The 23,857-nt window shown below is 43.8% G+C and overlaps 2 protein-coding genes across 3 annotated transcripts in view; one reads left to right on the top strand and one right to left on the bottom strand.

Moving 5' to 3' along the window:
- Positions 1–874: 874 nt before the first annotated feature.
- LOC136429765 (uncharacterized) lies at positions 875–4,707 on the bottom strand. Its single transcript, XM_066419731.1, has 5 exons — positions 1,797–4,707; positions 1,592–1,675; positions 1,387–1,470; positions 1,173–1,270; positions 875–1,046 (listed from the first exon to the last, which is right to left on the bottom strand). The coding sequence occupies exons 1-4, from the start codon at positions 1,934–1,936 to the stop codon at positions 1,264–1,266; spliced, it is 315 nt and encodes a 104-aa protein (XP_066275828.1). The 5' UTR covers positions 1,937–4,707; the 3' UTR covers positions 875–1,046; positions 1,173–1,263.
- Positions 4,708–5,152: 445 nt separating this feature from the next.
- LOC136429766 (LIM/homeobox protein Lhx5-like) overlaps positions 5,153–23,857 on the top strand; it is a 121,015-nt gene continuing 102,310 nt past the window's right edge. Inside the window, exons 1-2 of one of the 2 annotated variants that reach the window (XM_066419734.1) lie at positions 5,153–6,094; positions 16,227–16,429. In XM_066419734.1, coding sequence (XP_066275831.1) covers positions 5,922–6,094; positions 16,227–16,429 — 376 coding nt within the window. In that variant the 5' untranslated portion in view covers positions 5,153–5,921. The remainder of the gene's footprint in view (positions 6,095–16,226; positions 16,430–23,857) is intronic. The other variant, XM_066419732.1, reaches the window with a different exon arrangement.

Consider the following 23,857-nt stretch of genomic DNA (forward strand, 5'->3'; position numbering starts at 1 on the left):
AGATGCTACAAGGAACTATCGAGATTGACTATGTAATCCCTACTGCTGGTTCCAATGTACGAATGGTGGACAGAATTGTAAGAGTATGTGCTGCCTTGACAAACTTGTGCCCATCAGTTGTACCTTTCACTTAGAGTAGAGATGACTGGATCCTCACATTGGCAATTCCTCTTGTTTGCTCACTAACAATAAGGACACATGTAGATTTAGGCTGTATGAATCTATGATATCAATCTTACTAAGTAATAAGTAACCTGTCTGTTTGACTCCATATCTTTATTGTTCAACATAAATGTTACCTTCTTTTGATAAGAAATTTCTTCAGTTGTTGAATGTTCGATAGTGGAGTAATGCTAAAGTAGTACTAGTGCGTTACTTAAGATGCAAATGCCTCAGCAATCACATAAGGGCACAGATAGATCTAGGCTTCATGAATCTATGAAGATAGCAATCTTAGAAAGTAATAGATCAACGGCCCATTTCTTAATTCATGCCTTTCTTGCTACATGCATAAATGTTACATTCTTTGCACAAGACTTAAGTAGTTGAAACTGTTTGATACTGGAGAAAATGCTGGAGCATTTCCTTGTTCATATCTAACGTTAGATCTGTAAATACCTGATGCTTTTTGTGTCATTATCAGTAACATTACTAGTAGTAATGCCTTTCTTTATTTGTCTTTGTGCTTTAAGATGCTATGTCACTTTACAGGATAGCGCTAAAATGTATTTGTAAAAAGTTTTGTACAGTTGTACAGATATTGCCTCAAATTGTGATTATCATAGTGTTACAACACGCTTCTTGAGCTACAGACAATTGCAAGAAAAACTAATTATTCAATAACGTTGAATGACAATACAAGTATCGAGTGGAGTAGTAAACAATGCTTCAGGAATTTATTTACATCTTTATCCAAACAACTTAGGACTTTATTGCCCCAGTCAGTAATGGAGTAGGAAAGAGAGGGCACATATTGAACCTTCCTTCGTGTGGAGATTTGGTAGCAGTCTTCTAGAACAAATCAACTTCTTGTCTGGAACTTTGCACTGTAAACAGGAGGAAGAACAATAAATAGTCAATTTCTATGTGAAGAACAGATACCGACAACAACATTATCACCAGGTTAACTAGAAATGACAGATGAGAGTAATAAAAAGTAAGAACGTTCTCACCTGTAACTGTGTCATACATGTACATCCCATAGTGCCTTCTCACAGCTCAGCCAGTGGTGGGGAGGGGGGCATACTCAGGAGCGATGCTCTTCTAGAACCTGTAAACAGGAGGAAGAACAATAAAGGTTTTATTTCTACATGAACAACAGATACCGAGAAAGAAAATCTCCATGTCAACTAGAAATGACAGATAAAAAGTAGGAAATATTCTCACCTGTAACTGTAGTGCATGACCAACAGTGCCTTCTCATCACAGCTTAGCCAGTGTGTGGAGATGGGGAGGGGGGCATCCTCTTCACTGTAAACAGGAGGAAGAACAATAAAGGTTTTATTTCTACATGAACAACAGATACCGAGAAAGAAAATCTCCATGTCAACTACGGTAGAAATGACAGATAAAAAGTAGGAAATATTCTCACCTGTAACTGTAGTGCATGACCAACAGTGCCTTCTCATCACAGCTTAGCCAGTGTGTGGAGATGGGGAGGGGGGCATCCTCTTCACTGTAAACAGGAGGAAGAACAATAAAGGTTTTATTTCTACATGAACAACAGATACCGAGAAAGAAAATCTCCATGTCAACTACGGTAGAAATGACAGATAAAAAGTAGGAAATATTCTCACCTGTAACTGTAGTGCATGACCAACAGTGCCTTCTCATCACAGCTTAGCCAGTGTGTGGAGATGGGGAGGGGGGCATCCTCAGGACTGATGTGACTGAATTTTGAGCAGTCAATATGTTGGGAACAGTTCCAGCTTCTCATTCTTGAAGCAAGAAGCCAAATGAGCCCTCAGTTGTGGCTGGTTAAAGTCTACGGACTGAGGGAGAATTCCATATGCCAGGCAGGTGGCAAATGCGATTGCAAATACTCCACAATCTACTGAATTTGGTTGTTGCTGAACAGCAACAACCCGAAGACCTTCATAATTGTCCTCACCAACTAAACATTTGACTTGCTCTTCAATCTCAGCTTGAATGATGTTGTGAAAGAGACTGTCATATAAGTCTACAACTCCATCATTACTCTTGACAGTACTGCAACACACCCAGTGACTTCTTCCAGTGTGCAGAATTTGGATGAAGGGATTCTTGACTCTTGCAAAAGTGCGCCAAGGTCCGAGAGTTGTTCTCTGTAACCCGTCCATAGATGGATTGACTCTCTTGAGAAGGACATGGGCATTGTGTATAATATCACAGTCTAGCCACCCTGATGGATCTGTTATCAGGGCGTAGTGATCATCTGTCAGGTTACATAGTGGTGCAAACCTTTCAATATTGTTGTTATGATTTACACTTGTGATGGTCAGTCCTTCTCTCTCTAAGTCTAACACATGATTAACTGATGAGGCAGTGTCAGGCTCCTGCTGAAATGATTTGCTTACACGTTGCTTCTTCCTGCACTGTAAACATAACCATGTAGTGGAAGCATTATTTGGCATTTTTTTGTAGTTGATGCAGTGTAGATGGAAGAATTTCCCATTCCCACAACTGTCATAATGGCATTCTAGGAGTTTGTCTGTTACCATTGGTGTTTTCTTGCAAACACATATTGACTGGAGTTTCAGGGCTTTCTGAGGAGCAGCACTCGTCTTCTTGGATTTTGTGTTGACAGATTTCAGTTTTGATGACTTGTGAGAGATGTGACAGAGTGGGCAAAGCCATTTAGCTGGCACTCCAGTGATCTTCAAACAAGACAGATGAAATGTTGTGATGGGACATGTTTGACTGGTGCATTTAACAACTTGTGAGTCTGATGCGCTCCTACAGAAACATATGCCAGTACCAGTAGCAGGCTGCAGATCAATGTCTCTTTTCTGTGTAAACCATCTACCGAGGATTTCTGGCAAAATACAAAACCTCCAGAACTGTGCTAGCTTTGGTACAACAGTGTTCCAGTGCTCCAAGTCTGGCTTTATCCTTTCTACAGCTATCCTGGCCTGTCTGCTGTCACTTACTGAGCATACAACAAAGTCACAGTAACTTTTGCCTGTTGCAAACAGCTGTTGCTGTACCTGGTAATAATACTTGTGGTCCTTCTTCAGTAGAAAAGTCTGGTCCATGCATGAGCTTCGCTTCTTTACATATTCATCGAAGTCCATTTCTTTTAAGCAGTAGGGACACTTCACTTCTCCACAACCCTGGCCACAACAGTCGCAACTGCAGACAAAGTCAGGGGTTGCATGTAAAAATTGGTGTTCTGGATGAACCGACATTCCACACTGATGCACTCTGAAGTTGGTGTGTTGGGTCTGCATGAATTTTTCATACTCAGCCACTGCTTTTTGTTCATGTTTGCACCCGTGTTCTGTGGCTTCTGTTGTGAACGTGAAACTCTTAGGATAGCAAATTGTTCTGATAAGGGACTGTGATGGCTGGGCTGGGTTGGTAGCACAGGCTTGTTTGGACATTGATGCCCCAATCCTCCCTGCCCTGTGTTTGAAGAATGATCCTCCCCTTGCCTGGTCTCTAGTGTCCTCCTCGATTAATTTCCTGTCATCATCAGATAGTTGTAGGTGAACATTTGAGCAGGCCTCCATGAGTTGGTCGTAACTCATTTTCAGATATTTACCGTCAGAAAGGTCTGAAATTGTGCTAACATATTTGCTCTTGGGAATAAACGATTCACAGTGTTGTTCGTCCGTGCTCAACACCACCGGCTTGAACTTCACCTTGTCAAGGTTCTCAAACAATTCATTCATCTCACCTTCACTTGGTGTATGCTTCTTCTCTTCTTCTGTGAGCACGTCGTGAGATGGTGGTGGTTCAGCGCACGTTCCCGCTAGCATCGTCATATTATTCTTAAGCTTCTTCGGCGAGCTAAAATCAATGTTTTCCATTGGCAAGGCCGAGGCTGTGCGTGATAACGCTGGAGGGAGCCATGCATTTGCTAAGTCAGTCGAGGCGACGTCAGCACTTACTCGGTGGTACATTTCTAGGTAAAATAACACGCTGGCTACATGTGAACAACACTCACCCAATCCTGCCAGGCAGTCACGACAGTGAGCGCTCAAAATCGTCCCGCCGGGACTTGTGATAACCCACACAAGGACGCAGGGGTCATTCCACTTCTGGGAATGCTTCACTTTGCCAACCACGACATGTTTCCCATCCATACGTTTTCCCTTGACGCTTTCCACAAAGCCGGATACCACATAATTGTAAGCCTCAAGACTTTTGTAGGCCTTGAAACGCTCCTGGGAGTAGAAACTTGTCTCCAGAACTAAGTATGAGACAAGGTCAAGCGACTCCATTGGTGGCAAGCGATCCGCGTCTAGCTGCTCATCTTGAATCAAAAAAGGGTCGATTCCAACAGCGGAAATCTTCTCCTGGTAGCGCTGACGGACATGAGGTGCAAGGCTTCTTGCATAGTCAGATAACGGACATACAATCTCACTTTCCTCCATTTCGGAGAACTTCTTCTGTCTACAACTTTGTTGTCGAGCGCGCGCTGCAGGCCTGCGGGTGAACACCAAGATGTCCGCCGCTATGGGCACGCGTAGTGATGACGTCATGCCTACGTCACGTGAATACGCCCTATATTGAGGGGGGGGGGGAACGATCTGACAATTTATGCACGAATGATAAACAATGCACAATATGTACAGTACATACTGTACCTTTATTTGAAGAATACATATTCAATTTAAAAAAAAAAGAATTCTAACTCCTTTTCCATTGCGTAATCGGTAAACCTTTTGCTTTTGATGGTGTCGGAATGCGCTATTTCGCACTGTTACTCCATACGGCCGACGCAGGCCGACGCGCCGGTACAACTCTTACCAACGATCTGGATAAATTTTGCACGCTGCTCTCCCTCACTTTTTTTCGTGCCTCCAATTTTTGGCGGTTCTACGGTAGCCCGTGCCGCAGCGGGGCCGTGCGATCAGCCCCCACACCCCTGCCGGTCGCTCGCATGCATAATCAGGCGATGAGAATAAGCGTCGTCATGGAGATCGCAGGATGATTGGCTTGGCGAATCCCCCTCCTTTGTCACCTTGTCAAATGCATGACAGGCCCGAGTGAACCGAGAGAGAAAGGCGAGAGGGCGCGTGCTTGTCGAAACGGTTTGTACACAAGCTAGTGACCGGACTGTGTGAGTGTGCGTGTGTGCTGCATGCAGTACTGTACTACAGTCTACATACACCCCACTCTCTCTGTGCGCCGTGAGAGTGAATCAGTGTAGAGGAAGCTTCAGCTGAAGCGGGAGCAAGGTTTATCGCAGCGGAACACCGGGTCGGCCGATAACGAGCACGGCCCCGGGCGACAACCGGTCGATACGCGGGGAGACACGCGCGGGGCGCCGAAGACAACCTCCCGTGGTCCCGGCATTGTTTCGGGACTGACCCCGGCAATTCGGCAGATTCTCTCGTGCCCCGGGGAAAGACTAGACAGGTACGGTTGCGAGAGAGACAACACGGATCCCCCCATGTGGACGCACGCAGGGTAGACAAACGCAAACCCCCTTGTCTGCCTCTTTACTTCTGAAAACCTTCTGAGGACGCTGTCTGTGGTCGGGGCTTCTCCATACATGAACTGAATGGACTGAGATTCGAACCCGGGACTCCTGATCCTGCTGTGTCTGCGTACACAGAGTTCCAGGTGGACAGAGTGAGTTTTTGCACTTCTCTCGGCACCGTGAGGCTGCTCTGCAGAGCCTCTGCAGACCAGCGGCGATCCTGGACACCGTGGATTCGAACCCGGGACTCTCCGAGAGCGCCTTGATCTACACGGAGCAGTCGGCGGGCAGCATGGTGGTGAACTGCGCGGGGTGCGAGCGGCCCGTCCTGGACCGGTTCCTGCTGAACGTGCTGGACAGAGCGTGGCACGCGAAGTGTGTGCGCTGCAGCGACTGTAGCTGCCGCCTGACGGAAAAGTGTTTCACTAGGGACTCCAAACTGTACTGTAGGGAGGACTTCTTCAGGTTGGTACCCTCTCTACCTTTGTCTACCTGAGAAATCACACGCACACACTTCCCTACACCGCAGCCACATGGGGACGGAATCTGTGACACTGTGACCACCTACGTTTAGAACAGGACGTGTCAGAATTCAGGAAAACATTTCGACGAACGTGGTCTATCCTGTACTATAAAATTTTCACCCCAAAGCCGACGTTCTCGACACTTCGTGTCCGTTTATTTACATCCAGGCCACAAACTCGACACCCGGCAGTTCACACCAGGGTGCGAAGTGCTCATCATAAGAAAGGAGGGGGCCGAGTCCCCATTTCCTCGCTATGAAACTTTATGACGCGCGAAGGAGAGAGGGTAAACTCTGGGAGTGGTTCTCGGGACGGTGTAACACGACACCGGTGCGAATAGAGACAGTAACAATTATGATTTTATGGGCCATAAATCGGGTATTGATACCCCTGTTGAATTTTAAATACTCCAAACTATCACACGAAACTTTGGCTTCACAATTATCAAGACTAAAATTTGAATTATTATAATACACGTTGATTGTCGGAGAAATTTCTCTGGCCAAGAGATGCCCCCAGGTTCTAGGATAACATCATTTCGCGACGCTTAATGTGACACATCGGTCCCTAATATATTATATTTCCACGTTTTGCCTATTTCCTTATTGCATCAGTGTTGTCTCCGCACTGTACAGATGATAGTCGACGCACGGGTAGTGGAGGTAAAGGTGTTAAAGATAAAAGTGTGTGTCGCCAGGTTTCTATTGAAATATAGATTATTCCAACTTATTACAAATGAATAATATTTTGCCAAAGTTTATTTCTAAATTTCTTCCTATAGTTGCTACACGTTTCTGACTGATAAAAAAATCCACACATTTTTCTTATCCCCCCAAAATTTATGTAAATCTTGAAATGATGCGTGTCAAAAAAGATGACAGATACACGGAGTCCCAGCCCTGTGTAGTCCTTGTGATTTTGTAACAAGCCTCCGATAAAGTCGCTAAACATAGGCAACAATAATCCAATAATGCTGCATAACCAAGTTACTCAGTCCTGCGTCTGTACGATGTGCTCGGTACATGGTTTGGTTAAACTGATATTTCCTAGGAGATGTAGAAAAAGACAACCTAAAAACTCGCCGAACGGAGCAACAATGACTGACAGGACCGCAGACGACTTGTTTAGGTAGCCAGACGATTCCGAAACGAAGGCCGAAGGTGAATTCGAACACTTACCGCAACTTATGATTTAAAATTTTACGGTTGACCTCAAAACAATCAATGTTTTCACAAAATACTTCAAACTAATGTCAATCGCTTCCAATCTTGCTATGTAGGACATATATATTGTATTCGTATGTCTCGGTTTATCCGAAAACTAGAGACTCGACGACTTGTTGAAAGGAGTCTTCTTTCCAAAGCACGACTGCGTGTGTTGTTACCCGGCGTTACATGACCGACTTCGACCCGATGTGTTTTGTCCCGGGCCAGCCACCGATTTCCATTGCAAATGCGGGTCGGCGTGGAACCCCCATGTTCCTGTGTGTGTCTATGGAAATGTGACATCGGGCATTCGCTGTCGACTGCCGCTATGATCGTGAAGAATAATCCCTCATCTCAAGAAACGCTCGTACTGCGGTCAAGACGAAGACGTTTGAAAGGTGTCTTGAAAAGTAGCTTGTCACAAAACCAGGAAGAAATGTTAGAATCGCTGGCGATGCCCCTGTGTGTGTGTCCTGTATGTGTGTGTGTTCGTGTTCTTGAATACATGATGATGCCTCGTGCTTTAGTGCATGGCGGTGAAAACTAAAATAGACCTTTCACGGCTTTCTTCGCTCGCCTCCGGGCGGCGTATCCCGCTCGTAACCTCTGACGGTCCCACGGTTGCCCTCGCATCCGGTCCGACCCTTTTTTATACGGCAGGGGCAAGCGTTCCGCCGAGCCTTATTTCAGCGGGCCTTTCTGTCGTGTTTGTACATGCGTGAGGCTGAATAATGCATGGTGTGGCGGACTGTGTGTCGTTATTGTACGCCCGGGCCGGCTGTATTGTCGGCGCACACAAAACGCGGCTCTCTGCCGACCCCGCCAGATCGCAGATGGTTTTGATGTATCGGGCTCAGATATTCATCGCCGATCCCCGACGGAACCCTAGCTCCGGCCGTAGTAAAAAGGGAGCTGCTTTTGCATGTTTCCCGTCCTTTCACTTCCCAACGCCGCTCGGTCCATTCTGAGACTGCCTTGCAATTTAGCACGTCAGATGTAAGGCAGGACTGTATCTCATAATATACTGTACAAGCAGATAAAACTTTCCCTTTCATGTTGACTATAGTCTACACCTTGCTTCACTTTTACTTGCTGCGTAGGTCAAATTCATTCTAGAGCACGACCATATAAACCAAGATCGGAGCTTTATTCCAAACCTTCTTGTATACTAGTAAACCAAGGACTGAAGGAGCTTTATGTATTTTGAACTTCCTCTTGAAACCACAGTGGTTCTCTGAACGTTGTGTAAATATGGACTGTTTTTTGTCCCAGTGCTGTGCTTTGTAATTTGTATATAAACGCAAGTTACAACTCCGTACACTGACAGCATGCAATGGTTAGCACCTCTCTGAGTAGCGACGGAATACGATAAACATACGGGGTCAGAATACGCGAACCCCGGTCGTCCGTAGAGAGGGGGGCCACAGACAGACGGGCCTCACATGGTCCCCGACTGACAACCTTAGGTTACCGTGTAAAACTACTAAAGTAAAGGACGCGTAAAACTGGGAGACTGAACCGTCGACGTTGCTGTATTGCCACCACCGTAGATGCTGAACATTTTAGTTGAAAGCGAGACAGACTGATATGCTCACCTTGCCCTAAGAAAAGATTTTGCCAAAAGTATGATATGACGATTCATTGACGAAATTTATTCCAAAATGCCTGTGTTTTTCGACCAACGCTAGCGGTGAGCCCTGTGGCTAAGCCATTCCCCTTCAAGTGAATCTTTACCTTGGGTCCGAGTCGACAAGCCCCGCCATAAATCACCTTTTCTCGACTTCGATCGCCCGAACGGACCGTCAAATCCTCGGGCGATCTGCTCTGGTATTTCCCCGATATCGCCAACCCTCACAGTCTTCAGGGCAGTGTACAGGTTCTCCGTGTACCCTTCCTTCTATTGCTGGTATACACCGACTGTTCGTCTTATAATGATTTTATAGCATTTGCTACGTCCTACCGTACTAGATGCGCTGTCGTATAATAGATACTTAGTTTTATAAAGGATGTGTCAACATGGCAGAAGAGGGTTCGATTCAGGTGTACTCTATCTTGTGTAGTCAGCATTTCTGATCATATCATATCATATCGCAGTTTTTATAGAATTTGCCTCGTCCAACCTTACATTTTTAAAGAAGGATTTGTCAACATGGCAGAGAGGGATCGACTCAGGTCTACTCTTTTTTTGTAATAGTATAGTTAAAACACTTTTGATCACATCGCTGTTTTTGTGAAATTTGCTACGTCCAAAACCTTAATGCTAGCTTTGCTAGCTGGTGTTACCTTTTTAAAAAGGATTTGTCAACATGGCAGACGAGGGGTCGCCTCAGGTGCGCGCTGGCGGCATGTATTCTCCCGGGTCTAGCGCGGCCGGGTGAGACTGAGCCCGCGTTATATATCACTGATCCGGCCTGACCAAACCTCGATCGATTTCTGATGCCGAAAGGAAATCGATAAACCTAAAAAAAAAGAAGAATACAAGCCCACACAGATCGAACGTGCTGAATGTTGTGGTTAGGCCATATTCAAAACATACGCTACTCTACCCGAATGAGAGCATCGAAAAGGCCCTAGGAATGCGCGAGCGTCTCACAGGACGAGAGGAGCGCCTTTTTTGGTCCATGTTCATAAACTTGTAAATCGATATTCGGAATTAGGAATATGAATTCCGCATGGTGAAATCGGGGCCAAGGGATTTTGAGGTCATTCGTGCTCCCTTAGTGTATAATGCAGACGTATGTGAGTGTGTGGTGGGTCTGTGCATTGCCGTTTGTTAAAGGTTCGGAGAGTAAGTCACGAGACAAAATCGTCTCTTGGATGCAGGTAGATAATCGTTATTGCATTTTACGTATGTTAGGAATGCTGTCGTGTCATCGTCCTGTTTTGGAAAGTCAGAATAATAATAGTACGACTATGAGTGAAATCCTGCGGCATTGGAGATGTACTTTTGCCTGTTGTAGTCCATAGTGTGCGGTGGGTCTGTGCATTGCCGTTTGTGAAAGGTTCGGAGAGGAAGTCACGAGAAAAATGGTCTCAGGTTGGACGCAGGTTGATAATCGTTATGGATGTTGTCTTGTCGTTGTCTTATTTCGGAAACTCAGAACAATAATAGTACGACTACAAGTGAAGTTATAGTCCATACACCGTTGTTGGTACATCACCGCAATAGTTCTAAAAAGTTAAAGGGACAAAAAATGTTTAACTTTCCATACCAAGCGTAAAATCAAAGCTACCCGTGTAACATATTAGCGATATCTAAAGATCACATCACCGAAAACATCATTCATAAACTCCAAGGAGCGCCCTGACCGAGTTGAAGATGTCTAAATGAGGTTTTAATGAAGCCAGGGTCATTAAGTCGTGTCCAGGGCGCTTGTTCTAATGATGCTCACTGATGACCAAATAAAGTAGGATGTATCGACGACCCTTATTGACGTAGAATCCAATTATGTTATTAACATTGTTGATATAAAAGTTGTGTCAACAATTATGGATGTTATATTATCATAAGCCTTGGCGTTTTCTGTACACGTGAGCGTGTCTGTTTTTGCTGTATAGGTACGTGACAGAAACAGACTTAACTAACCTCAAATTGACCACAAATTATGTCTACATGAATAAATTATTAGGCGGATATCTCCTATGAATAGGAGCTGTCGTAACAAATAAGTATCTAAAGCTGGGTACGGCTGGGTGTCGAAAATCAACTTACTAAACTTTGTATTAACATAAACACAGAACATTAATCCCACAAAATCTGAGACGTGAACTACTCATATCATAGATGTTGAACTCTTTGTTTGTATTATTCTATTTCATTTTCATTTTATCTGCATCCATTTCTATCAAGTTCTTTCACATTTGCATCTTATATTACGATGTGATGTTTCCATCCACTTGTTATTTCGCCCTTATATTGTAGTTTTCACATAATTGTAGACTGTCTTAAATCTAAGTCTAAGATTTCCAGGCAGGTTAGTTTCGAGCTTCCTCAAACTGCGTGAGCTGCCCTACCAGCTAGCGACGGTAGGGGACACGATACATTTCCGCATCCTTTCTCACCAACGGCCAAAACCACACACAAGGACCATGCTGTCACAATACAGTCGTCTGACATTTAGATCCGTTCGACTGACGAAGATTCGCGGTATGATTCACATCCTGACCACTCTTGGTTGCTAGGCAACGTGCTCTATTGTCGTCTGAAATTTGCACCTTTCCTGTACTGTGGTCAAGATATCTTGATTCATTCACATTTCAAACCATGCGTCCGTAATGCAAATTGTATATTTAGCAAATGCAGGATTTCAATTATCTTTTTACTAAACAACAAATGTTATATTTGAGCATTACAAAGGATACTAATAAGACAAATGTAGTATTTGTAGTTTTGATACACATAAGTATGCTAGAAATATAAATTTGTTACAAATATGATGTGTGTAAAGAAGAACTTTCGAAGATACATTCGAATTGACTATTCGAGTCGAACATACATTCCAATAGAACATACAATCGAACATATATTAGGAACATGCGTTCTAATGATTGAATGCATCGAAAAAAGAGGACAGCTATTGACTATTGTGTTATAAAGGTTTATGCCACACATTGCAAATTTTCGGTGAAATTGAAAAGTCAGTGGCAAAGAATAAAATACAAAGATGGCATTGTTATTATGTTATATCTGTCTCGGATGTCTGTACCTGTTAGCAGACGAATATAGACACCAGGAAGTCAGGAAGTATTTGAGCAGAGTGAATGATGAAGCGATGACATCTTACTAACTCGGCGGCCCGTCAGACGTTAGCGCCCGGCGGGAGCCCGCGTGTTTCCGCCCCGGGACGTCGCGGTGTTGTGTTTCTCCTGTCAGCCCTCGTTTCACGCCGCCTCACGACCCGACAACCCGCCGTCAAACACACTCTCGTCCCGCGGATCATAACCGCACAGCAAACAACAAGGGAACAGAGGAGCTGACATAAACTATCAAACGTGTTGGTCTTGATACCCAGCAGCGCTCATGGGCCAAGTTCGATCTAGATCCTCCTCTGTACATTGTAGACTGACTGGAACTTTTGCCAGTATTGGATGACTTCGAGTTTGGACAGAAAACAAACAAGCAACACGTCAGATGAAATGATGATTTTAGTTTTTTTCATGACTTACAACTATACTCCTCATTCTCCCTTATTTGTAAACACTGAACGACGACGAGGCAATGGTTCGAGTCCCGCTGGTTCTCAAGGTCATGAGCTCGAGCCCATTGTTAGCCATACAGTGGAGGAAAATCCACGTAACTTAGGGTACAATGTAAGGATAAAAACACTATATACTCAAGGCCATGGAACACAAAGTGACGAACACATAGCTTTCAAACCTTCAATGACAAAAAGGTAAGAGATCAGGACATATTTTGAGAGGACGCTGTGACAAGGCGGTAATTTTCCTTTGAGTCGTAAATATCTTTCACCACTCCTGGGTTCAACTCCCGGCCATTGACCTACAAAGTCCACCACCGACTCGGTCCCGTACTAATACGGTGCTGGAATAATAGTACTAAAAATCCTTCCGATTGGCCTTTATAAAAAGCAAGGAAAATACACACGTACACAAGCAAGCAGGCAAGCAGTTGACAATGGCGTTTTGGGAAACAGTCGAGCAAATCCAAATGTGTACAAAATCAGGAAATACAAACCAATTTTAACTAAACCTTCGACTCAAGTATTTTTCTAGGTTTATAAACCTGGTCTTGACAGCGAAACGCACGTGCAGCGCTCCTACCGCTGTGTTGTGTCGCCAGTTCCAGCTGCCAGGCCGGGATCCGCGAGTTCTGTCCTTCCGCTGATTAGATGATTGCTCACCGAGAAGGAAAAGATGTGCTTATTTGTGCAGATGGTTATTTGAGACACTCCGCCGATTCCATTCAATCTGCTTATTATATTTGGCAGCGCGGAGTCTTTCCTACACCCTGTCTTTACTGTCAAACGGACGGGTATTTAAGCCTAGTTTTCCCTCAACCTTTGTCGCACACACATCAGGGGAGGTTCAAGGGATGACAAGTCCGACCTAAATATTGAATATTACCTACACTTCGTTAAAGGGTAGTGAACATAAGACCCCCGCAAGACCGAAATTGCGCGGCAAAGCTCGACAGGAAGACGTTCTTAAGCTAATTGAAAGAAGGGAATGTAATTTTGATGACTGGATGCGAGGACGAACGGCGCAAATGGGATTATGTCAGCCTAAAGAGATTTAGTTGGACTTGTAACTCAGTCCGGGACAAGTTCTGAGGACTTGCCGCCCTGTCATCACGGAACATGGCCTCAGGCGATCGTGTTACAGGTGGTCTTCTCTCGCTCTGGTCTCTCTCTGTCGCTCAATCTGTGGTTTCTTGACTCTCAGTTTGCTATCTGTCTCACTACGTGTTTCTGTGTATTGCTGTCTCTTCCCCCTCTGTGAGTCTGTCTCTCTATGTCTTTCTCTCACACATTCTATCTCTCTCGTTCTTTCTCTCGTCGACCTAAGAGTTCCAGATTTCTTTGACGACTTAAACATCGAAATGATACTCATTGTAAAGACTAAGAAGAAAATATTTCTCCAATTTGCGTTATGATAACACTGTTTTATGAAACATGGCAACAGAACAATCGTATCGGTGATGTACTATTCTCGCCTCGAGTCTGTGCTGTGATGGCTGATATAGGCAACCACTACGCCCGTTTGTCGCGACGACTGGCCTTACAGATCCTCACAGTTACAGCTGAGGTGGCAGGGCAAGTTTCCAAGACGCACTCAGTTCCCAAGACGTGCGCCCTTGCACTTATCACGGTCACCGGGCACAAGGACGGGCGCCTTGAGAAGGTGTCCTCAACCTCAGGTTAAGGGTCGAGCCACACGTCTCAGCGGAGTGTGCTTTGAAGAACTCATGGTGGAAGAACTTTGCCGCACCTTGCAGTGACCTGGAAACTTAAGACAAAAGAACTTTAGTATGTTACACATTTTATGACAACAACAACTACCGTCAAAGCGTCCTTGAGGGTGGGTCTCAACTTGTATGACATTGGGGGCTCCACTTTTTCTGATTCGATTTCATAAAGGCATGACGTTTGGAAAAAGTTTTCGTAGACCATTGTCGACGGTTCGTTCTGTCAAGTCCACGCTAAAACAAAAAAACAAAACAAAACTCGTACGGCTATGGCTAAACGTATGTGTATAGTATTTCAAGCTGCCCTAGTCATGAATGATAGCTTTTGCAGTTCTGGGCACGTCTCTATTGCCGAAAGAACACAAATGTTAGCGCTAGAATAATGCAATATATCAACTGCAGAAGATTGGCAGGAGAGCTTTGTTTGATTGACGCGGAGATTGACACGCGGAAGCCGGCGTGATATTGAAGTCCCACCTTGCCCTGCGCGGGTTGGGGGGGTGCCGGGCCCGTCGGGCTGCCGGCTCGGCCAGGTGTGCGCCAGATGTGGGACCTGGCGCCAAACACCGCACGGAAAACCCGCCTGCCATGTCACAAACACACCGGGCTAAAAACTACCTCTATAAGTGCTATACTGTCCCAACGACAACTGCGTTTGTTTGTTTGTGTGTTCATGTGTGTGTATGTGTGCGTGTGTGAGTGAGAGTGTGTGTGTGTGTGTGTATGTGTGTGCGTGTGTGTATATGTGTGTGTGTATGTGTGTGTGCGTGCGTGAGTGCCTGTGTGTATGTGTGTGTGTGCGTGTGCGTATTTTTGTGCGAGCGTGTGTGTATTTTTGTTATTGTTTGTGTGTGTGTGTGTATGTGTGTGTTTTAAGTAAAAAACTTAATTGTTAAACGTTCTACGTCCTTGTTGAAAGCAAGAGACAAAAGTGGGACAGGCGCACCTTTGAGATATTTATTGCAAATCGAGGAAGCGCCAATGATATTTGTATCACTGTACCGCAGGGACTGGGTCTAGTATCGCTTTTGTTATTCCATTGATTGGGCTAATCGAATCCCAATAAACCACATCTAATTAAGTTTCGATGAACATTCCCTTTCTTCGATTTACCATGTCTGTCTGGAATGTAGTAACAATTCATTGGAATCATTTTTATAAATACGAGATTACAATCCAAGATTGTCCAGTGTGAGTCTATGAAGAGACGTATTTGCATAACTCTTGACAAGGGAAGTGCCTATTGACAGGATGATCCTGTCAGCAATAGAAAAATTCGCACTGTTGACAGGATGATCCTGTCAGCAATAGAAAAATTCGCACTGTTGACAGTATGATCCTGTCAGTTGCAGAAAAAATGGTACTGTTGACAGGATGAGCATGTCATCAGTGCGAATGTTTCTTCTGTTGACAGGATCGTCCTGTCAATAGCCCCAGGCCTGCTATTTATGTCTGAGAGTCTGGGAAGGGGTGAAGTCTGCCATCTCTGATTGCCCTCTTTATTTTCCAGACGGTTCGGTACGAAGTGCGGGGGGTGTATACTCAGGGTAAGGGGGTGAAGTCTGCCATCTCTGACTGCCTTGTTTCTGTATTTTCCAGACGGTTCGGTACGAAGTGCGGGGGGTGTATACTCAGGGTAAGGGGGTGAAGTCTGCCATCTCTGACTGCCTTGTTTCTGTATTTTCCAGACGGTTCGGTACAAAGTGCGCGGGGTGTACTCAGGGTAAGGGGGTGAAGTCTGCCATCTCTGACTGCCTTGTTTCTGTATTTTCCAGACGGTTCGGTACGAAGTGCGCGGGGTGTACTCAGGGTAAGGGGGTGAAGTCTGCCATCTCTGATTGTCGTTTATCTTACAGACGGTTCGGTACGAAGTGCGCGGGGTGTACTCAGGGTAAGGGGGTGAAGTCTGCCATCTCTGACTGCCTTGTTTCTGTATTTTCCAGACGGTTTGGTACGAAGTGCGCGGGGTGTACTCAGGGTATCCTTCCGAACGACCTGGTGAGGAGAGCGAGGAACAAGGTGTTTCACCTCAAGTGCTTCACGTGCGCGGCCTGCTCCAAGCAGATGTCGACGGGGGAGGAACTTTTCGTGGTGGACGACGACAAATTCATCTGTAAAGACTGCTATCACAACAACAAAGTCACAGGTATGGCACACTGCAGAAATACAACCTTATTTCGGTTTGGTTTGGGGGTACATATTCAACGAAGTTTAGGCTAACGCCGCTTAACCATATTTTAACACAACAAAGTCACAGGTAAATAAATGAATAAACAAATAGGTATGTCCTTCTTCCGCATTTCAAACTACGGCAATACAACGGTGTTTCCTTTTTATTTTGAGGTGCATATTCAGAGAAGTTCAGGCTAAAGCCGCCTTTCCGGTTGAAGGAGAGACAGAGAGCGTCTCGAAAGCTCCCCAAAAGTAGCAAACTTTTTGTTGCGTGTTATCGTTGAGTATGTCGTCAAAGGCATGATAAAAAGAGTTGATGTAAAAATGACATCTTTAACATATTTGCCCTTACAAAGTGCCCTTCAACATTCCGTCATAAAAATCGGTCTCTAGTTCCCCCGCCGTCTCCCGTAGCCCAGTGGCCTAATTTGTGACGACCCCCGATGGAACGCTCGTATGGGAGGGGCGAAGGTCAAGGTCGGGGTCGCGTCGCTATGGTAACCGCACGACAAAGTGGCTAGTCGTTAATATGACGCTTTATTGCTGTCTGGTAAACTGTTTTATTTTCTAACTTCGATCCAAACGTTTTTTTTTTCTGGAAAGTAACTTCTATTCTAGTTTTGGGGTGACCAAAAAAATTGAATACCTTCACAATTCAATCAGGACGTTTTATCATATTCACAATGACCCTTTTTAGACACCAATGTTCTAATTTTTGCAAGTTTTTGATAGACGTTTCTGTCTATCTACATATTACTGATGAATTTAAGGTGACCATAAATATTCACAATTTTGGGTTACTTATATCATCACCTTCATTTTATGGAAACTTTGGTATTCTTTTCTTCACGAGTTCAAAGTTCTACTCAAAGATTATAGCCAACACAAAATCAGTCTAGTCGCACGCCGTTACACCAGCAGACAGCACGGCACACAGTAACACAGTACTTTATCGTCCACAGTGGCGACATTAACTAGAAATCTATCAAGCCATCAATCACTGGAGCCTCGCATATAACATCGATTTACCTGTGATGTTATCCCGTACCGCATCGCTCTCTGTCAACCCGATACTGATGATTTTACAAATGTACTTACTTTCTGGAGCCATTCTTTGGTTCTTGCTTGTTTTGGACGCCTTTTTAGGCGTTTTTATAGGACTTTCTATTTTGTCAGGGGTTCCTTTTGTAAAACAACAAGAAAACCTGACGAAATAGTAAGCCCGATAAAAGCAAGTAAAAAGGCGTCCAAAACCAGCTGGAGCATAAACTTTGTCTGCAAAGCTTATTTCTATCGCAATGGCAATGGCCTCTAATTCTATTTGTAGTGAAATACATTTATAATAACATCAGCAAATAGTACAACTCAAAAACAAATACACGGTAGTATTCTAGACTTCTAAACCATCATACTCATGGTATATGTGCGGAATTGTCACGTATAAACTTATTCTCTTCAAACACTTATCTTTAAAACATCGTAAATAATTTATTAACCTCTAATAGTTCTACAATAAGAAACTTCAGTCTTTACCATAGAATACACACCAAAAGTAGTGCCTAAATTGCATACACCATTTTTGCTTATTTTTCGTCCCTTGTTCTGACCGACAAGCCTGCATAGTTGTAGTCCATCATGTAATTAGTGTACATTACACAAAGTTGTCGTCCCCACATTCCCACAATGGCCGTGTAAGTTATCATTCCCATTTGCAGACCCCCCCCCCCCTCTCGGGTACATCATATTAGCCCTGTTGCAGGTGCTCCCTAGACTCTTGTCCGGCCGCAATTCGGTCGTAATGTCGTAATTTACTTGAAGTGTCGTAAATCAAATCAGCGTAATTCGATCACTCATCTCGGCTGGGCGGCCATTAGCCGATATTCAGTTGGCACCGGGGGATCCAGGAATGCTGTATGGGGTTTGATGGTTATGTAGTTTCGACCGGTAAAGAATTTAGGGGTTTCCTCTATTCAAAGCCAAAGTATGGATTCGTGTCATTCTTGATCGCCATCTAACTTCGCTACTATAACTAGAGATGTAGTCTTTTGCAGGAAATATGTTAGTTACACCATGTATGATGTACATAACGGGGGTTGCCCTACCTTAGGACGCGCCCTAACTTAGGACGGGTTTTTTAGTGATCTTTTTATGCATAAGTACGCCGTGTTTGTGTCCACTGATTATGCTCATAAGGAAGATAAATGAACCAAGTCCATGCACATAATTTTTATTTGCATTCAAAACATATGTGTACATATTCATTTCTTGTTTTGTCGAAAAGTAGTATTTTGACAATAATGATGGCAACGCTGAGTAGAGGGTCACTGCGTAGCTAGACGGCCCGGCACCTAAATATACGACCTGTGCCAAGCAGATACATAAGTCACACAGCTATCATACACATAAGAAAAATAATTTCATAAAACACTAAAAATTTGGGTCTTTAAGTGTTTGTTGAGAAGAAAACCGACCAAAGAAAAACAACGTAAACATTGCTGTCGTCTGACGACGTTGTTTTCCCGCCATTTTTTTGGACCGCGATGGCGGCGGGACGATTCAACGCACAGCTTTGTTACGCTCTAACATGTGATTGGTACCGTCTATGAAAAGGAAACTGTATACAGAGATGGCGAAGATGTTTCCCAATAAGTAGACGGAGTATTGTTGATGTAAGCGGTGTCGTTTTTTCGTAATGATTTCGTAAGTCGGGCCGCATTCAATACGTACGTCGGGCCGCGTAGTAGCCTATTTCCCGTGGGAACATGAGCTGGGATGCGCTAGATATAGCCCTTCTCACATGACGTTAGAAGTGCACACAGTCAAAATTTTCCGGTCAAAAGAAAGCTAGAATATAGCAGACTTCAAGCCTTATTTACATTTCCCTAACTTCATCACCAACTTCCGAAGAGAGCAAAATTACCAAAGCGTACGAAGTTAGGCACACTATCTGGCGTAGCACTAAATCAGAAGGTACATTCGTGAAAATGTCTCACAGCGTCTTCCGCATGTAACGCGGAGCATGAAGGGCCCATGAACAGTATGAATACATTTCTTGTCCAAGTATGGTCTTTAGATGAATGTGTTCAAAATTCATTCATTAAAACCTGACCACTCTCTGGCAACCAGCAATGGAGCGGCGTGAGTTCCAGCGCGTAAAAAAACGTCCGAATATTGGGCACCCCCCGTTATCTGTATTGTTTTAGACATATTTGGAGGTTCACGAAGTAAGCTATACGTATGATGGGTCCCTACCTTAAGCTGTAAAACAATTCAATTCAAAGCAAGGTATATACTCGTATCGTTTCAAAAAGAAGCAACGTTATTTACTACTTATATACATAGTCTTTCGTAAACAATATATCAGCCGTCTTAAGAGGTAAGAGATCAAGCAAATGTGAATACCTCTATCGTGTTGATCTATAGTTTTGATAGTTTCCTACCTTCATCTGTAGAAAAATAAAGAAATGTCTTTTGTTTTAACCGCATTGTTGCTAATCAATAAAACATACCTACTCAGGGATATAGTTTTTCTGTCGATAATGTTAAGTCGGTGTCTTAGAGCTGAGAAATGTTTCCGTCCGTATATGGAACCATTGATAGATTAGGGGATCTGAACCCTCAAAAATAAAACACGTGGCCGCGTATTTGCTAATCGTTATATTTATTACAACCCAGGTATGACTTCTTTGTGTTCTCAGTCCTATCGTTAGTCACTGACGAAAGACAGTGGATGCTGTCTGAAACGTCTGACTGTTTCAAAATTTTATCCAGTTGCTTGAGTAATTATTTTTGGCGTATCTTACTACCTGGATGTCTAACTTTCATCAACGTATGACTTCTTTGTTATGCTAAGTTGATATTAATGAATACTCTAATGTAAATCATCCCTTAGATTTAGATCCGTCCCAAAATACTAAATGTACAAAATCACAACGACAAAAGATATTTATAGAATCACACACTACCATTCTTTTATGGTAATTTTCTGTATCTAAACTTAAATCCCGAGTCTGAACTTGAAATGTTAAGTTAAAAATAATGATGCCAACGGAAATGTGAAGAACTTGAAAAAAAGGCATCGACGAAATCCCCAAAGTCTCAATGAGTCTAGCCTCCATCCAATGGGATGTAAGAATTAAATGTCAAAAGTTATTCAGGTGAAGGAATTTTATCTATGCAGAACGTTATCTGATAAAGTCACTTCTTCATACATAATAACTGGGTCACGATTATATAGTTAGAGAAGCCTTCTATGTGCGAAGTTGTATGTAATTTTATGATTTTATCATTCGTTCTAAAAGATAATAGCCATATCATTTTAGTAAGAACTATTTGTAGAGCTCTGCTTTGAGTTTTATGCAACGAAACGTTTATATAATGTGTGTATGATAGTAGCGAAACGGGCCAAATTATGCAAAGTATACACATTTATGTTGTAATTCTAAAACTGGATTATCTTAATTTATCATTTTTCCACATTAGGCAATGACTCGAAATACTCTAGCAGTATTTGAACTGCTGTGTCATCATGTAAATGTTGTCAATCTTTACAAGAGGTCTTTTTATACCAACTTGAGAGAAAAAAAAACACACCATAGTTTTGTGCATATATATTCGACCGGTCGTCCCTATAGATCGACCCTAGCCACCCCCTCCCCCAGGCGACACTAAAGACCCGTTTACCTGTCAGATCCCGTCTCGTCATATCAAACTAACTTCCCAACTATCCTGTCACCGTATCTATCTGTCGTCTGCATTTGTGTCAATCTTATCTCACAAAGAGACAAATGTGTTCCTGACCTCCAGCCATGTTACGGCGGTCATTATGGAGGAATGTTGGTCGGTCTTTTGTTGAGGGTTGTCGACAGCATAACCCGCATTTTTTAGTCATGTTAGTTACGCTAGAATTGCCACTTATTCTAGTGACTGGCTAATGTATATAATCCTTTGTTTTAACGTGTGAATCCTCGTTAGGATAATTATGTGGCGTAAATGTTGTTTATATTCATAACTCAACGTTGACGCGTATTTCTGAGTCATGTATGTCCAAAGTAACTGACTGATATATTAATAAACAAACAGGCCTTTGTTTTAAAGTGTGCATTCTCGTTAGCATAATTATGTGTCGCAAAGGGTTCAAATGTTGTTTATAGTATTAACTAAACGTTGACAGGCGTATTTCTGTCTTACTAACGCTAGAATTGCCTTTCGTAGTATGTCTAAAGTAACTGACTAATATACTAAATATGCAGGCCTTTGTTTCAACGAATTCTCGTTAGCATATTATGTGTCATACAGGGTTCAAATGTTGTTGATAGTCATAACTCAACGTTTACAGGTGCATTTCTGGGTCATTTTACTTACGCTAGAATGGCCATTTTTATTTAGTGTGGCGAGTATAACCGAACACATATTGCTAAACACACAGGGCTTTGTTTTGACGTGTGAATTCTCGTTAGCATAATCATGTGTCGTAAAGGGTTAAATGTTGTCTATAGTCAAAGTTGAGGCGTATTTCTCAGCCATTTTACTAACGCTAGAATCGCATTTTTAGTATGTCCAAAGTGACTGGCTACTAGTAATATATCAAACACATAGGCCTTTTGTTCTAACGTGTGAATTCTCGTTGATATAATCATGTGTCGTAAAGGGTTTAAATGTTGTTTATAATCATAACGTTGACACAGCCGCATTTCTGAGTACTAGTCATTTTACTTACGCTAAAATTGCAATTTTTAGTGTGGCCAATGTAACTGACTATTTAACACCTTCCCTTGTTTTAATGTGTGTAACTCGTTAGCATAATTATGTGTCATAAAAGGTTCACATGTTGTTTATAGTCATAACTCAACGTTGACAACCGTAACGGCCGAGCATGCATGTACCTACAGGAACGGCGGCGCTTGTAGGCACGGCTAAAAACGTTACAACTTCTGAGTGCAGCTTAAGCCTAGGTTACACATAGCCGAACATGGCTCCCGAACGCTAGCCGACTCGGGTCGGCGGTAGTTCGGGAGCAGTCTGACCAGTTTTTGGGCCACGCCTATCTTTGGCGCCGAACATGCGCCGAAGATCCGCCGATCATCTCCTAACCAGTACACGAATTACTCCCGAATGGGCCCCGAATGCTTTCTAGCTTACTCCCAACCATCCCGACCTCTAGCCGCAGACTGCCGAATCTCTCCTGACTAAACCCCGACCGATTGCAGACCCTCTCACGAAATTAAATGGACATATTCAGCAACTTTCAAAAGAGGGGTCATTTGCGGTTTTAATTAAAATAATCCATTCTATCATGTTGTTAACATCACCGAGAGATCGAATTCGGATCATGGCTAGCTTTAATACTGCTTTCAGTGTTCTTCTTTGTTTTTGGTCGTGTGAAGGTCGGGGGTGATTCGCCCACGTTCCGATAGTAGTCACTTGGTTGAGAATTAGTTAGCAGAGATTTTTCTACGGCCTTGGGGTGAGTTATGGGTAGGTTGGAAACAAGTTGGGAGTAAGTCAGTAGTGTTTCTGGCGTGGTTAAGGTTCTAATTTTACTACTGACTCAATCCCGAATACCAGCCGAGCACTAGCCGACCGCGCCGAACACCAGCCGAACACCAGCCGACCCATTTCAGACCCTACGTCCAGAGCCGAATGTTTTGAAATTTTCAAAACATTCGGCTGGCGCAGCCGAACACCAGCCGACTCAGCCGAACGCCAGCCGACTCGGCCGAACGCCAACCGAGCTAGCTCCCGAATCACTCCCGAATCACTCCAACCATGGTCGGGGGAGAGTCGGGAGGCCATGTTCGGCTATGTGTAACCTAGGCTTTAGGCAAATCCAGGCATAATTCGGGATTTCGAACCCGCCGTTTTCGTGCCCCACATCAATAGAATGTTTCAATTCTTGTGGGAGAACTCTGCCGTATCAGTCGGGATCGCGCCTGCCGGCCATCTTTCCACCCACCAAACAAATAAAAAAGTGCCATTTAGACAAACCGGGCAGATAGCGAGGTCCTCTGTGCGGCGGGAATTAACCATTCAAACCTGCCCGGCACCGGGGGACACCCGGGCGCTATCTGTAACATCGGCGCTCGCGGCCATTTTTCCACCTGTCAAACACATTAATAGGTCTTTGGTTGAGGCATTGTTTAGTGTCGACACAAACGCGGCAATGTAGCGTAATTAATGTAGCCGTCCCTCAGCCGTATGGACACAAAAACCGACACAATATTGCCACATCGGTGGGAACAATAAGGGAAAGATGTTCACCTTCATTAGCGGGCTCGCAAATATACATCATTCCCAAACACCTCGCCGCAGTTTCCAACGGTAGAAATGTCGGCTTGAGTCCGATAATAAACACGCGTCATTGATTGTACATTCTTGTACCAAAAGGCAGCTCATTTTAGGC

This window comes from Branchiostoma lanceolatum, chromosome 3 (assembly GCF_035083965.1).
Source record: "Branchiostoma lanceolatum isolate klBraLanc5 chromosome 3, klBraLanc5.hap2, whole genome shotgun sequence".
Classification (NCBI taxonomy): Eukaryota; Metazoa; Chordata; class Leptocardii; order Amphioxiformes; family Branchiostomatidae; genus Branchiostoma; species Branchiostoma lanceolatum.